The 13244-nt window shown below is 45.3% G+C and overlaps 1 protein-coding gene across 1 annotated transcript in view; it reads left to right on the forward strand.

The window, feature by feature from the left end:
- The first annotated feature begins 239 nt into the window (after positions 1-239).
- Positions 240-13244, forward strand: part of LOC126183646 (polyamine-transporting ATPase 13A3-like) — a 265104-nt gene continuing 252099 nt past the window's right edge. The window contains exon 1 of the mRNA XM_049925790.1: positions 240-678. Coding sequence (XP_049781747.1) covers positions 427-678 — 252 coding nt within the window. The 5' untranslated portion in view covers positions 240-426. The remainder of the gene's footprint in view (positions 679-13244) is intronic.

The raw sequence follows: 13244 nt of genomic DNA on the forward strand, positions 1-13244 counted from the left end.
TCTCCGTTTTATTTATACAACCCATTGTGTGGACTGGCCGCATGTGACGTCACGAACATTAGCCAATCACTGAATCACCAACGCACAGCGAGACTATGGTGAAACGCTTCTGCTGACTAGGCGATACCCACAGAGTTTTCTTTGTCCAGAAGTGTTGTGCAAGGAAGTTCTTTGCTAACGCGGCGCCTGTTTGACAAATAACATCTCTGTTTTTTAAACTTACGTCAAGTGACAGCAGACGGATTTTCCTTGGAGCGTGCATGTCTTGGTGTCCTTTGTTTTCCCTGTTCTGTGTAATGGTCACATGATGAAAGAGTTGCTTCGTCTGGATTTTAGTCATTCCTTATCAGTATTTAGATTGTATTTCAGTTTGCCTTCCTGAATCAGACTACTGTGTATGTGCGTGTGTTTGTTCTCCAGTATAGAATGTGTGGCGTCTTACCAAATAGTCATGTCGAGTACGAAAGTTTGCAAGATGAAACAGTACAAATTATTGAAGACGAAGTCCTCGTAAAATGTTGGGGGTATAAATGTAACTGTGCCAAAACATTCTTGTTTTATATTTCATCGATTTTACTTGTTGGAACGCCTTATTTAGTGCTTCATTGGTGGTCTCACTACGAGGCCTACCTAAAATGTTCAAGGTGTTCATTATCAGACGCTGACCATGTACTTCTTGTGAGTATATTGCTTTCTTATACGTAGTTTTGAAGTCTTAATTTCGTAGTTCAATCAGTCACACTTATTTTGCATTAGACCAAGTGCTTTAGCTAGGTTTGTTAATGATGTGTTTCATAAACATTTAATCTTTATTATGTTATTGTTCTTCTGGGATAATAGACATGCTCGAAAAATTCAGCAATTGGAAATTTCAAGTAATCATTCACGATGCTTAGAACATTGTGATATCATTGAGAATGTGGGTATGACGTAGGTGACTGTTTTGGTCTTTAGGAAGCAGGAAGTAGAATTCCTGTGGATCTGTAAGAATATAATGGGCGTAATGTGTGCCAGCGTCTATTGTCATGTACGTGACTTACAGCTGTATAAAAATTAGCTTCTTTTTTAAGTGTCTCCCTAGCAACTTGCTAACCACACAGTCGTCACTTAGCTACCTGCTGTGTCTCTTACATCTTAAGTTGTTGAAAGTATCAATGGCTCATGTTTTATCAGTTTCTGAGCAAATCAGTTGCTCATGTTTCTTAAGTCGGAGTTTATAGGCCACTGTTACGTTCATTGCAGTCATTAAGTTAATTATGGAGTATTGTTTGTTTATTTAAATAGGCTAGTTTCCTTGTTTTCTGTTGCACGCCACTCAAATCTTAGAATTAACTCGTGAACAATGGAGAGAACACACTGACTGAAACTACTGCTCTTGCAATAACATCTTAAAGTCTCACGACTCTTACTATTAAAACACTGTAGTGTTCAGACACACAAAAGTTAATGAATGAATGCGTAACTTGGATTGAATCTGAGTTACCTAAGGATTAGTGTTGAGAAGCTGAAAATACTAGCAAATTTAAACAAAGTGATTAACCAGTGCTGACATGAAGACTAGTGTGATGAGGAAATAAGTGATGGTTTAGTTGTATTTTTCAATGGAGTACGAAATGTGAAGCTAGTGGCATGTGCACTGGTGGCACATTCTTTCTTGAAAGCCTTTTGACACATTACTTCAATGTCCTGCAGTAAACAGTATCTTTGCTTTCTGAATATTTTATAAGATTTGCAACTAGACTGAAGGCTTTGTAAGAGATAGAATCCAGTATGTCATCCTGAATATGAAGAATCCATGTTAAGTGAAAGTAACAATTGATGACCCTCACATAAGTGACCCGTAGCTATTATTACACTCTTATGTTTCTAAATGACTTTGAATATTCTGTTGGCAGTGCTCTGGGTCTTTGAAAATGAAATGTTAGAATGAAAGTTTTTGTAAAATGCAGAACTACTTTGGACAGCATTTTTGCAAATAATGCAGTTGATTTTCAGATAAACAAGTTTAATACAACATTCTTAACCAGGCAGAATTATCCTACATTTTTACCTACATCTTGTGTAATAAGTCATTACCACCAGTCATTGAAATTAAAATATTTGTGTGATATCGTTCACTGTTACCTAGCATGGAATATGTGCCTACACCTGTCACATGTGCAGATGCCAGACTAAGGACCCCTAGTGGAACTTCTGTATTGGTAATGAGAGGAATGTTACACATTCTCAGGATGAATATCACACTGGACTGATTTGGGTTCATGAAATCACATTTTGTACAAAATCTTGGAACTTCGTGATAGTTTAAAACAGTGTGCAGGATCACGACTCTAACCGGGGACCTTTGTCATTCATGAGTAAGTGAACTATAGACTGAACTATCCAAGCACAACTCACAGCTCGCCCCCAGTCTCTCCTGCAGAACACTCGTTATCTCATTAAAACTACAACAGCCTACAGCTATTTGAACTTGCTTACTGTATTCAAGTTGTGATCTTCCTCTACAATTTTTGCCCTTCACACTACCCTTCATTACCAAAATGATAGTTCCTTGATGCCTCAGGATATGTCCTATCAACTGATCCCTTCTTTTAGTCTATTACTGGTAAAGCACTGTGAAGTGCATGGCAGAGGGTACATCCCATTGTACCAATTGTTACAGTTTCTTCCCATTCCTGAATGCCTCTGTATGTGCTTATCATCATGTACCCTACATGAGCGATACATAGGGGGGTTGTAGTATATTCCTAGAGTCATCATTCAAAGCTGTTTCTTGAAACTTTGTTAGTAGACTTCTTTGGGATAGTTTGTTTACCTTAGAGTCTGTGAGTCCATTATTTCAACAGCTTAGTGACACTCTCCCATGAATCAAACAAACCTGTGACCATTCATGCTGCCCTTCTGTATATACATTCAGTATCCCCTATTTGTCCTATGGTATGAGTCCCACACACCACATGTAGACTTACTGCACTTTGCCAGTATTCTACCAGTAAACCAAAGTCTGCCACCTGTTTTAGCCACAACTGAGCCTATGTGATCATTCCATTTCATATCCCTTTGAAGAATTACAAGCAGCTATTTGTACGAGGTGGTCAATTCCAGCTGTGACTCATTGATCTTATAATCATAGGATATTATGTGTTTTAGTTTTGTGAAGTGCACAATTGTACCTATTTGAACTTTTAAATCAAGTTACCAATCTTTACACCACTTCGAGATCTTATCAAGATCTGACTGAATATTTATGCAGTTTCTTTCAGACGGTATTTCATTACAGATAACTGTGTCAGCTGCAAAAAGTATGACCTTGCTATTGATGTTGTCTACAAGGTCATTAATGTGCAACATGAACAGTAAGGGTCCCAACACACTTTCCTAGGGCACACCTGAAGTTACTTCGACATTTAACAGTGTGTCTCCATACAAGATAATGTGCTGTATCCTCCATACCAAAAAGTCCTCAATCCAGTCCAGTCACAAATTTCACATGATACCCATTATGATCGTACTTGTGGAAATAAGCATTGGTATGTTACTGAGTCATATGCTTTTCAGAAGTCAAGAAATATTGCATTACCACCTGCCTTGATCCAAAGGTTTCAGTATGTCGTGTGAGAAAAGTGCAAGTTGAGTTTCACATGATCGATGTGTGTGGAATCCATGCTGGTTGTCATGGATGAGATCATTCTGTCCGAGATACCTTATTATATTTGGGGTCATAATATTTTCTAAGAGTCTCCAACAAATTATTGCACAACTCTTTTGTGGATATGTGTGTAGCGAGCATGGGACCCCAAGCTAGTGTGGCCGTCTTTCCTTTCCAGGCTGCATACCTTCCTTTTCCACATCCTTCCCCATCCCCCATCTCCACCCCCCCCCCCTCACCTCCGCCTCTTCCCTTCCCTTTCTCCCCCTCTGGGAGTATGTTTAGTGCCTACGTCCAGAGACAGACACTGGAAACTGTAAAACACTCTCTCTTCTTCGCTTTCTCTGCTGGCAAGTCTCTGTCCTTCCTTTGTCCTTCTCTTTTCCTTACCTCTTCTCTTTACCCTTTCCTCCGCTGCGACGTTTGAGACCTTTGTTCTTTACTTTTCTTTTCTTTGTTCCTCCCTTTCTCTTTGTTCCTCCCTGTGCATGGCTAAAGACGAACCCACGCATTCCCACGCATAGCCGGTGATGGGGTAACGCGTAATTCCCCACCCCGGGTAGACAGGTAGGACACGTACGTACCCCCTGGTAACAGCCAGGCCCAGGGAGGGGTGATTACCCGTGCTGGTACCTTCCAAAAGTGCCAATTGGTCCCTCCATCCGTTTCTCAGGAGGTGTGGCCTGAGGTGTGAACAATCGCCTAAGGCGGGAGTGCCCTCAGAGAGGCCCCCCACAAGGAAGGAGCACGCCATCGGAGATGCCGGTAATCATGGGGGATACTTCCGCAATGGTTTCCTCATCATCTACTATGTCTGCTCACAAGTGAAAGTTAAATGAGTCTCAGCCACGGACAATTCTTCCATCAGTGCCGCAGTTTCTTGTTGTTTCTCGGTTGGATGAAGGTCAAGTCTTCTCCACAGTCAACCCTTTCATTATTCAGAAAGGTGTCAACGCAGTTGCAGGTCCTGTAAAGTCTTGTTCCCGACTATGAAATGGCAGCTTGTTGGTAGAAACAGTCAGTGACCTCCAGTCACAGAAATTTCTGCGTACTTCACTGCTATACACCTTCCCTGTCTGAGTGGAAGCACACCGCACTTCAAATTCATCATGTGGGATGGTTTATACATGCTCCCTTGACGGAGTGTCCGACAAGGAAATTCAAAACTACCTGTCTGACCAGGGCGTAACGGCTGTTAGAGTCATGAAAAGGGTTGACAAGGACTTAGTTCCAACCCGTACTGTCTTCTTGACATTTGACAGAGTTCTACTTCCATCGAACATAAAAGTAGGCTATAAGATAATTTCCGTTCTCCCTTATATCCCAAACCCTACGTATTGCTATCAGTGTCAGCGGTTCAATCATACCAGCCAGTCATGTTCCAATCCGGCCAAATGCGTTACGTGTGGCAAAGATGCCCATGACGGTGCTTGTCTACCTCCATCCCCTCGTTGCGTCAACTGTATGGGTGATCACGCTGCTTCCTCTAGAGAGTGCCTCAGTTTCAAAGACAAACGGCTCATTCAGGAAATCAGAGTGAAGGAAAAGGTGTTGACCTTTGCTGCTCAAAAGTTATTCACCAGTCGAAAGCCCACTGTGCCTCACGCAGGTAAATACAGCACTGTCCTTGCCTCTCCTCGACCTACAAAGGATGCAGCCACGCAGACTTGTGATCTCACCTTTAGTGTCACAGTCGTCAGATCGCCCAGTAGAAAGATTGCCCGTTCAACCTCCCCACTAACACCTGCTCACTCTATGGCTCACCCTTCATTGGGTCCTGCTAAATCACGAGCCGAAAATTCAGACACCCGGACTTCCAAAAAAGAGCCTACTTGTGAAGATTTTTTACGTACCCCGACTTCACAACCATCGATTCCTCCCTCATCTCAACGTCCTGTTTCAAAGAAGGCTAATAAGAAACCCAGTTCCTCTCCTTCTCCACCACGGCATGTCTCATCTACAGCACCACCTGGCGGTAACCGCCCTCGGCCGTCTTCTGTGTCGACAAGGCGCACTGGTGGCAGCTGATCGCTGGTGGGAGGAGCTGCTCCCGAACAATCTATAGATCAGGATCTTCTGCCTTTGGCTGAATGCCATTCCACGCTGTCGGCCGCCGGCTCTGAGCAGTCGTTGAGTTGAGGGCAACTTTGGTCACATTCTTCCCTTTTCTGTCCACCTTACGTCCGTTATCCATTCGAATATCTGCGGCATTCGAGCCAATTGGGATGAATTGGCAATCTTCTTACGATCCTACTTGCTGGTCATTTTCTGCCTTCAGGAAACAAAGCTGCGTCCACGATTGCTCTGATTTCCCTCATTTTCAGTCAGTCCGACTTGGTCTCCCCTCTGTTGATGACACTCCAGCACATGGAGGACTCATGATTCTTCTCCATGATACTGTCCATCATTACCCAATCCCCTTAAACAGTTCCTTCCAAGCTGTTGCTGTCCATCTTTCCCTTTCTGGATACACCTTCTCTCTTTGTACTGTATACATTCCATCATCCACACCAATGGCAAGAGCTGATCTCCTTCATCTTCTTGGTCAGCTTCCGCCCTCCTATTTGCTGGTTGGGGACTTCAATGCCCACCACCCGCTTTGGGGATCTCCGCGTCCTTGCTCGTGTGGCTCACTATTGATAGATATCTTCCACCAAGTGGATCTTGTTTGCCTCAGCACTGGGGACCCTACATTTTTGTCTGCCTCCACGACAAATTTCTCTCATTTGGACCTTTCTGTTGGTACTGTTTCGCTAGCTTGGTGCTCTGAATGGTTCGCTCTTGCTGATACACACTCGAGTGACCACTTTCCATGTGTCCTTAGATTGCAGCCACAACTGCCATATATGCGCCCGAGACGCTGGAAGTTTGCCCAAGCCGATTTGACACTTTTTTCGTCTCTAGCGACATTCGATGACAGTCACTTTCCTAGCGTCGACAATGAGGTCACTCATATTACAGAAGTTATTCTTACAGCTGCAGAATGTTCAATACCTCGCACCTCTGATTTGCCCCAGCGCCCCCCCAGTTCCTTGGTGGAACGAGGTATGCCGTGATGCAATACGTGAGCGGTGACGTGCGCTTCGCGTTTTCCGCAACCATCCTACTTTGGCCAACTGTATCCACTATAAGCAGTTCCGTGCGCGATGCCATCGCATCATCCGCGATAGGAAGAAGGCAAGCTGGGACTTCTTTACTAGCTCATTTAACACCTGCACTCCCTCCTCGGAAGTTTGGAGTCAGATTCAATGGTTATCTGGCGCGCCTAGTTTCTCCCCGGTCTCTGGGCTCACTGTCGCGCATGATACCTTGGTGGACCCCATCGCAATTTCTAACTCATTGGGTCAACACTTTGCTGAGATTTTAAGCTCTTCAAATTACCTGCCAGCCTTTCTCTCGAAGAAACGTGCAGTGGAAGTGCGACCTCTTGCCTTCTCCTCTCAAAATCGCGGAAGCTATAATACTGTTTTCTCCATGCGGGAACTCCAACATGCACTCTCTTCTTCTTGCTCTTGTGCCCCAGGACCGGATGGTATCCACATCCAAATGTTTTTGCATTTATCATACCGTAGTCTGCGCTACCTCCTTTGCCTTTGTAATCGAATCTGGACCGACAGTACTTTTCCCAGAAGATGGTGGGAAGCTATTGTCATTCCTGTTCCAAAACCTGGAAAGGACAAACATCTCCCCTCTAGATATCACCCCATTTCTCTCACGAGTAGTGTATGTAAGGTTTTGGAGCGTATGGTGTATTGCCGTTTAGCCTGGCGGCAGGAGTCCCGAAGTCTTTTAACACCTGCCCAATGCGGTTTCTGAAAGCATTGTTCTGCAGTTGACCATCTTGTTGCTCTCTCCACGTATATTATGAACAATTTTTGCAGGAAATGCCAAACGGTAGCAATATTTTTTGATCTGGAGAGAGCATACGATACCTATTGAGGACAGGCATCCTCCGCACACTGTTCTGTTGGGGCTTTCGAGGTCGGCTGCCCCTTTTTCTTCATGAATTTATGGCAGAGCGCACATTTAAAGTGCAGGTGAACACTACTTTCTCCTGTACTTTCTCCCAAGAAAACGGGGTACTCCAGGGCTCTGTGCTAAGTGTTGTACTGTTTGCCATTGCCATAAATCCAATTATGGATTGTCTCCTTCCCGATGTCTCGGGCTCCCTCTTTGTGGACGATTTTGTGATCTCATACAGCTCTTAACGGACCAGCCTTCTTGAGCGATGTCTTCAAGTATGTCTCGATCGCCTCCACTCTTGGAGCATCGTAACCGGCTTCCGCTTTCCTCCCAATAAGACCGTTAGTGTCAGTTTTTGGTGTCATATGGAGTTTCTTCTGCCTTCCTTACATCTAGGCCCTGTTAACCTTCCGTTCACAGAAGTCGCTAAATTCTTGGGTCTTATGTTTGACAGAAAACTGTGCTGGTCCTCCCAAGTTTCCTATCTTTCGGCTTGCTGTCTACGATCCCTCAACACCCTTCGTGTCCTGAATGGTACCTCCTGGGGAGCGGACCGAGTGGTCCTTCTCCACCTCTATCGCACCTTAGTGCACTCGAAATTGGACTATGGAAGCATAGTTTACTTCTCTGCTCGGCTGTCTCTTCTTTGGCGTCTCGACTCTGTCCACCACCGTGGATTACGTTTAGCGTCTGGAGCTTTTTACACCAGCCCTGTGGAAAGCCTTGATGCTGAGACTGCTGAACCTCCGCTGTCCAATCGGCGAGCTGTCCTTCTGAGTCGTTATGCTAGCTCTTCCATGCCTGCTAATCTAGCCCATGACCTTTTTTTTCGACGCCTCCTTGGATTTAGGGTATCCAGGCCGCCTTTCTTCTCTACTACCACTGGGAGTCTGCTTCCGTCAACTGCTACATTCTCTTTCCTTCCACTTTCCTAAAACTTTCTTGACAACTTGGGGTACAGCAGCGCCTTGGCTCCGGCCCCAGACCTGCCTGCTCCGTGACCTTTGTCAGTTTCCCAAGGATGGTACCCCTTCTCTTGTTTATTGTCGGGCATTTGCTGCACTATGCGCACAAATGAAGGATACCACTTTTATCTACACTGATGGCTCAAAAACATCATTTGGTGTTGGGAGTGCGTATGTTGTTGGCGACACCCCTCATCAATTTCGGTTTCCTGACCAGTGCTCCATTTTTACTGCAGAGCTTTTCGCTGTTCTCCAGGCTGTCCAATACATCTGTCGCCATTAGCGGATACAGTATATTATATGCTCAAATTCGCTCAGCTCTCTCCTCAGTCTCCAAGCTCTCTACCCTGTCCACCCTCTGGTCCACGGGATTCAGGACTGCCTGCACTTGCTCCACTTTGGGGAACGTCTCTGTGGCGTTCCTCCGGATCCCAGGACATGTTGGTATCTGTGGAAACAAGGCGGCCGATATAGTGGCCGAGGCTGCAGTCTCTCTTCTTCAGCCTGCTGTTCGCATGGTTCCCTTCGCTGATCTACGAAGTGTTTTACATTGTCGTGTTGCTGTTTTATGGCACGCACATTGGTCAACACTTCCCAATAATAAATTGCAGGACGTGAAAGCTCTTTCCTGTGCTTGGACCTCTTCCTCCCAAACTCATCGTCGGGAGGAGGTAATTTTAACTAGACTCCGGATAGGGCACTGTCTTTTCAGCCATCGACATCTTTTAAGTGGCGATCCTCCCCCGCTTTGTCCCCACTGCTCTCAACTGTGGACAGTGAGACATCTTTTACTTGAGTGCCCTATTTTACTCCGTTACGCACCCATCTACAGCTGTTGCCTGAGATATCTTCCATTTGAGCAAATGACGCACGCTCAGGCGATCACATTCTCGAGTTTGTTAGTGTCAGTGAAATGACATCAGTCATTTGAAGCTCTTTCTGGGGACAAACAGTCCCCCTTCTATAGTGGTTTTTTAAGCTTTCCTCATGTTTTTAGTTTCCCCATTTTTTTGAGTTTCGCTCCCATTGCTGCTGGTTTTCAGTTTTTTACCTTTTCCTAAGTCACAGACCAGGCGCTAATGACCGTAGCAGTTTTTTGCCGTAAAACCATAAAAAAATATCTTTGTCAAGTTGTACTATAAATTTCTCTTCTCCCAAATTCGATTCAGTGGCTCCCCATTACTCAAATTTACCCATCTAATCTTCAGCAGTCTTTTGTAACAATACATTTTTAAAAATTATTTTATTCTCTAACTGCCTGAATTATTTTTAACCACGTTTCACTTCTGTACAAGGCAACACTGCAGACAAACGCCTTCAGGAAAGTTTTCCCAACACTTAAATTTATGTTCCATGCTGACAAATTTCTCTCTCAGAATGGCTTTCTTGCTATTGCCAGTCTGCATTTTATATTCTCTGTAACTGGGCCGCCATCAGTTATTTTGCTGCCCAAATTGCAAACCTCAAAGTCTTTGTCTTGTCTTGCCAAACTTCTGTCTCCTTTCCTTATTTTTCTTCGATTCCCTGTACTGTTTGCTCAGTGTTCAGATTGAATAACATCAGGGAGGGGGGTTGGGGGGGGGGGGGGGGCAGGTTACAAGCCGTCTCATACCCTTATCAACTAGAACCTTCCCCCCAGGAGCTCACAGTTCTTTCGTGAGTTCGTGCATACATGGTGCCCTGAGTGACTGTAGGATGATACAAGATGACTTGGATAGGATTTGTGATTGGTGTAAAGAATGGCAGCTAACTCTAAATATAGATAAATGTAAATTAATGCAGATGAATAGGAAAAAGAGTCCTGTAATGTTTGAATACACCATTAGTAGTGTAGCGCTTGACACAGTCATGTCAATTAAATATTTGGGGGTAACATTGCAGAGCGATATGAAGTGTGGGACAAGCATGTAATGGCAGTTGTGGGGAGGGCGGATAGTCGTCTTCAGTTCGTTGGTAGAGTTTTGGGAAGATGTGGTTCAGCTGTAAAGGAGACCACTTATAAAACATTAATACGACCTATTCTTGAGTACTGCTCGAGCGTTTGGGATCCCTATCAGGTCGGATTGAGGGAGGACATAGAAGCAATTCAGAGGCGGGCTGCTAGATTTGTTACTGGTAGGTTTGATTATCATGCAAGTGTTGCGGAAATGCTTCAGGAACTCTGGTGGGAGTCTCTAGAGGAAAGGAGGCGTTCTTTTCATGAATTGCTACTGAGGAAATTTAGAGAACCAGCATTTGAAGCTGACTGCAGTACAATTTTACTGGCGCCAACTTGCATTTCGCGGAAAGACCACAAAGATAACATAAGAGAAATTAGGGCTCATACAGAGGCATATAGGCAGTCATTTTTCCCTCGTTCTGTTTGGGAGTGGAACAGGGAGAGATGATGCTAGTTGTGGTATGAGGTACCCTCCGCCACGCACCGTATGGTGGATTGCGAAGTATGTATGTAGATGTAGAGCTATAGCAGCCCATTCTTCCTTCCCTGGCTGCATTTGCTTACCCTGCACCTCTCTTCCTATCCTCGTCCCTTCCCACTGTCCCCTCCTTCCCCCTCTCACTGTTCTGATTTATGTCAACCTGGCTATCCACCTGGTTCCCTGTATTGCTTGCAATTTTGTCATTCCTGCCTGTTCTTTCATCCTTTCTTGATGTTTAGGTTCCTGCTTGAGGTTTGACCTCCACTTCTAAATTTCCTGTTTTTAGTGTGAGCCATTTGGAGAAAAACTCCCTCCCTAGCATCTCTGGTGTGGTTTCCTCTCCCCCCCCCCCCCTTCTTTTCCCGCTTAGCCCCCTCCCCCCATCCTGCTAGGTCACCAGCATGTGTAGCCCGTCCATGTTGGTGGCTGTTATTTACCCATCTCGTGCCCCCTGGCAACACAGGGATCACACTACTAATGCCTGAGCTTTGCCCTCCCCATGTATCCCAAGGAGTGGTTGCTTGTCTTCCTGGAGCATCAGAACTCCTGGCAATGGTCGCTGTGCCAGGTAGCTCTTGCTGTGGTTGTGTGATGCCCATGGGGAGAGCCCCTGATTGGATTGGGTGGCTTCAGGGTGGATGCTTGGTGCACTAAGAGTATCAAGCTGCAAAAATCTGGCTGTTCTCAAATGGCCTTCTCTTCAGATGGTGGAGGATCATTGAACGCGGCTTCATATAAGCCAGCAGCCTTCCCTTCTGTAGTTACATCATGACAGGAGGGCCAGGGTCACCGTCTTGGGATGAAACATTTTTCCCGCTACCTCCTTTGTACTAGGATGGACAGGGACACATTCATCACCACAAAGCCAATGTTTTTTGTGGATAATATTAATTGAGGACAAGTCTGGTGAAGTGGAGTATCTCAGTGAGGTGCGGTCAGGCTCCCTGTTGATCAAAGCTTCTTCTGCCACCCAGTCTGCAGCTCTTCGGGCTTCTGATCACCTTGGCAATGTCCCAGTGTCTGTTACCCTTCACCAATCTCTGAATATGGTCCAGGGAGTGATTTTTTGTAGTGACCTCATCCTGCAAACTGATGAGAAACTCTGGGCTAATCTGGAGCAATGCGGCGTTCATTTTGTTTGGCATGTGCCAAAAGGTCATAAAGACAACAGCACTGATACTGGTGCCTTCAGTCTGGCTTTAGAGAGGGATATATTACCAAAGAAGGTCAAGGTTATGTGCTACAGATGTGATGTGAAGCTATACATTCCACCACCCATGAAGTGCTTTCGGTGCATATGTCTTCCTGCTGTATGGCAGACCCTCTGTGTGGTGACTGTGAAAACCCACTCCATGAGGGAAGCCCCTGTGTTCAGTTACCAGTGTGTGTGTCAATCGTCACGTCCGCCACTCGCCTCGCTCACCAGACTGCCTAGCTTACAAGAGAGAAAAGAAGATCCAAGAGTAAAAGTCCCTGGATCGCCTGTTTTATGCTGAGGCTCGCCAAAAATATGACACACTCCATCCGGAGTCACATTCTTCAACTTTTGCCTCTGTTACGTCCTTTCAAGGGCGCCTATTCTCTTTCAGTTCCGGATCTTGGAGAAGCCTTCCTCCATCTCCAAAAGAGAAGGAGAAGAAGAAGAAGAAGAAGAAGAAGAAGAAATGTGAGTCCCAGGACAAGCCAACCCCCCCCCCCCCCCCCCCCACACCACTCGGTGCCCCCGGAGATGCTGTCTGCCACCTCACAACCTGAGCCTGAGATCTCATTTATGGTTATCACCCTATCCTTGTTGATGACGAACACTGACTGAGTGGCACGACCTTCCCTCTGCCTCTTTATGTCTAAACTGGACTCCCACCACATTATAATCCAGTGGGAATGCAATGGGTACTATTGTCACCTACCGGAAATACGTCTTATTTCTTCCTATTCTGCATTCAGTCTTGTTCTTCAAGAAACACACTTGCATGAGAACACTCTCCAACATTTCGTGGTTAACAGGCATTCTGTTGGAACCGTGTCGGCCCCCGGATAGCATCTGGAGGGGTTTGCACTTTTGTTTGCTCCAATGTCATTAGTGATTGAATCCCCCTTAGTCTTTTTGTCAAGGAGTTCCTTGCAGGGTGGGGGAGTGGCCGTGTATGTAAAAAACAGTATTCCATTTGAGTCCATAGATGTATCACAGCACTGCACTCAACTGTTGTGCAGGGGCAGTTGAATTTAGTGAAACTAAACTTCTAATTG

The sequence above is a fragment of the Schistocerca cancellata genome, chromosome 4 (assembly GCF_023864275.1).
Source record: "Schistocerca cancellata isolate TAMUIC-IGC-003103 chromosome 4, iqSchCanc2.1, whole genome shotgun sequence".
Lineage (NCBI taxonomy): Eukaryota > Metazoa > Arthropoda > Insecta > Orthoptera > Acrididae > Schistocerca > Schistocerca cancellata.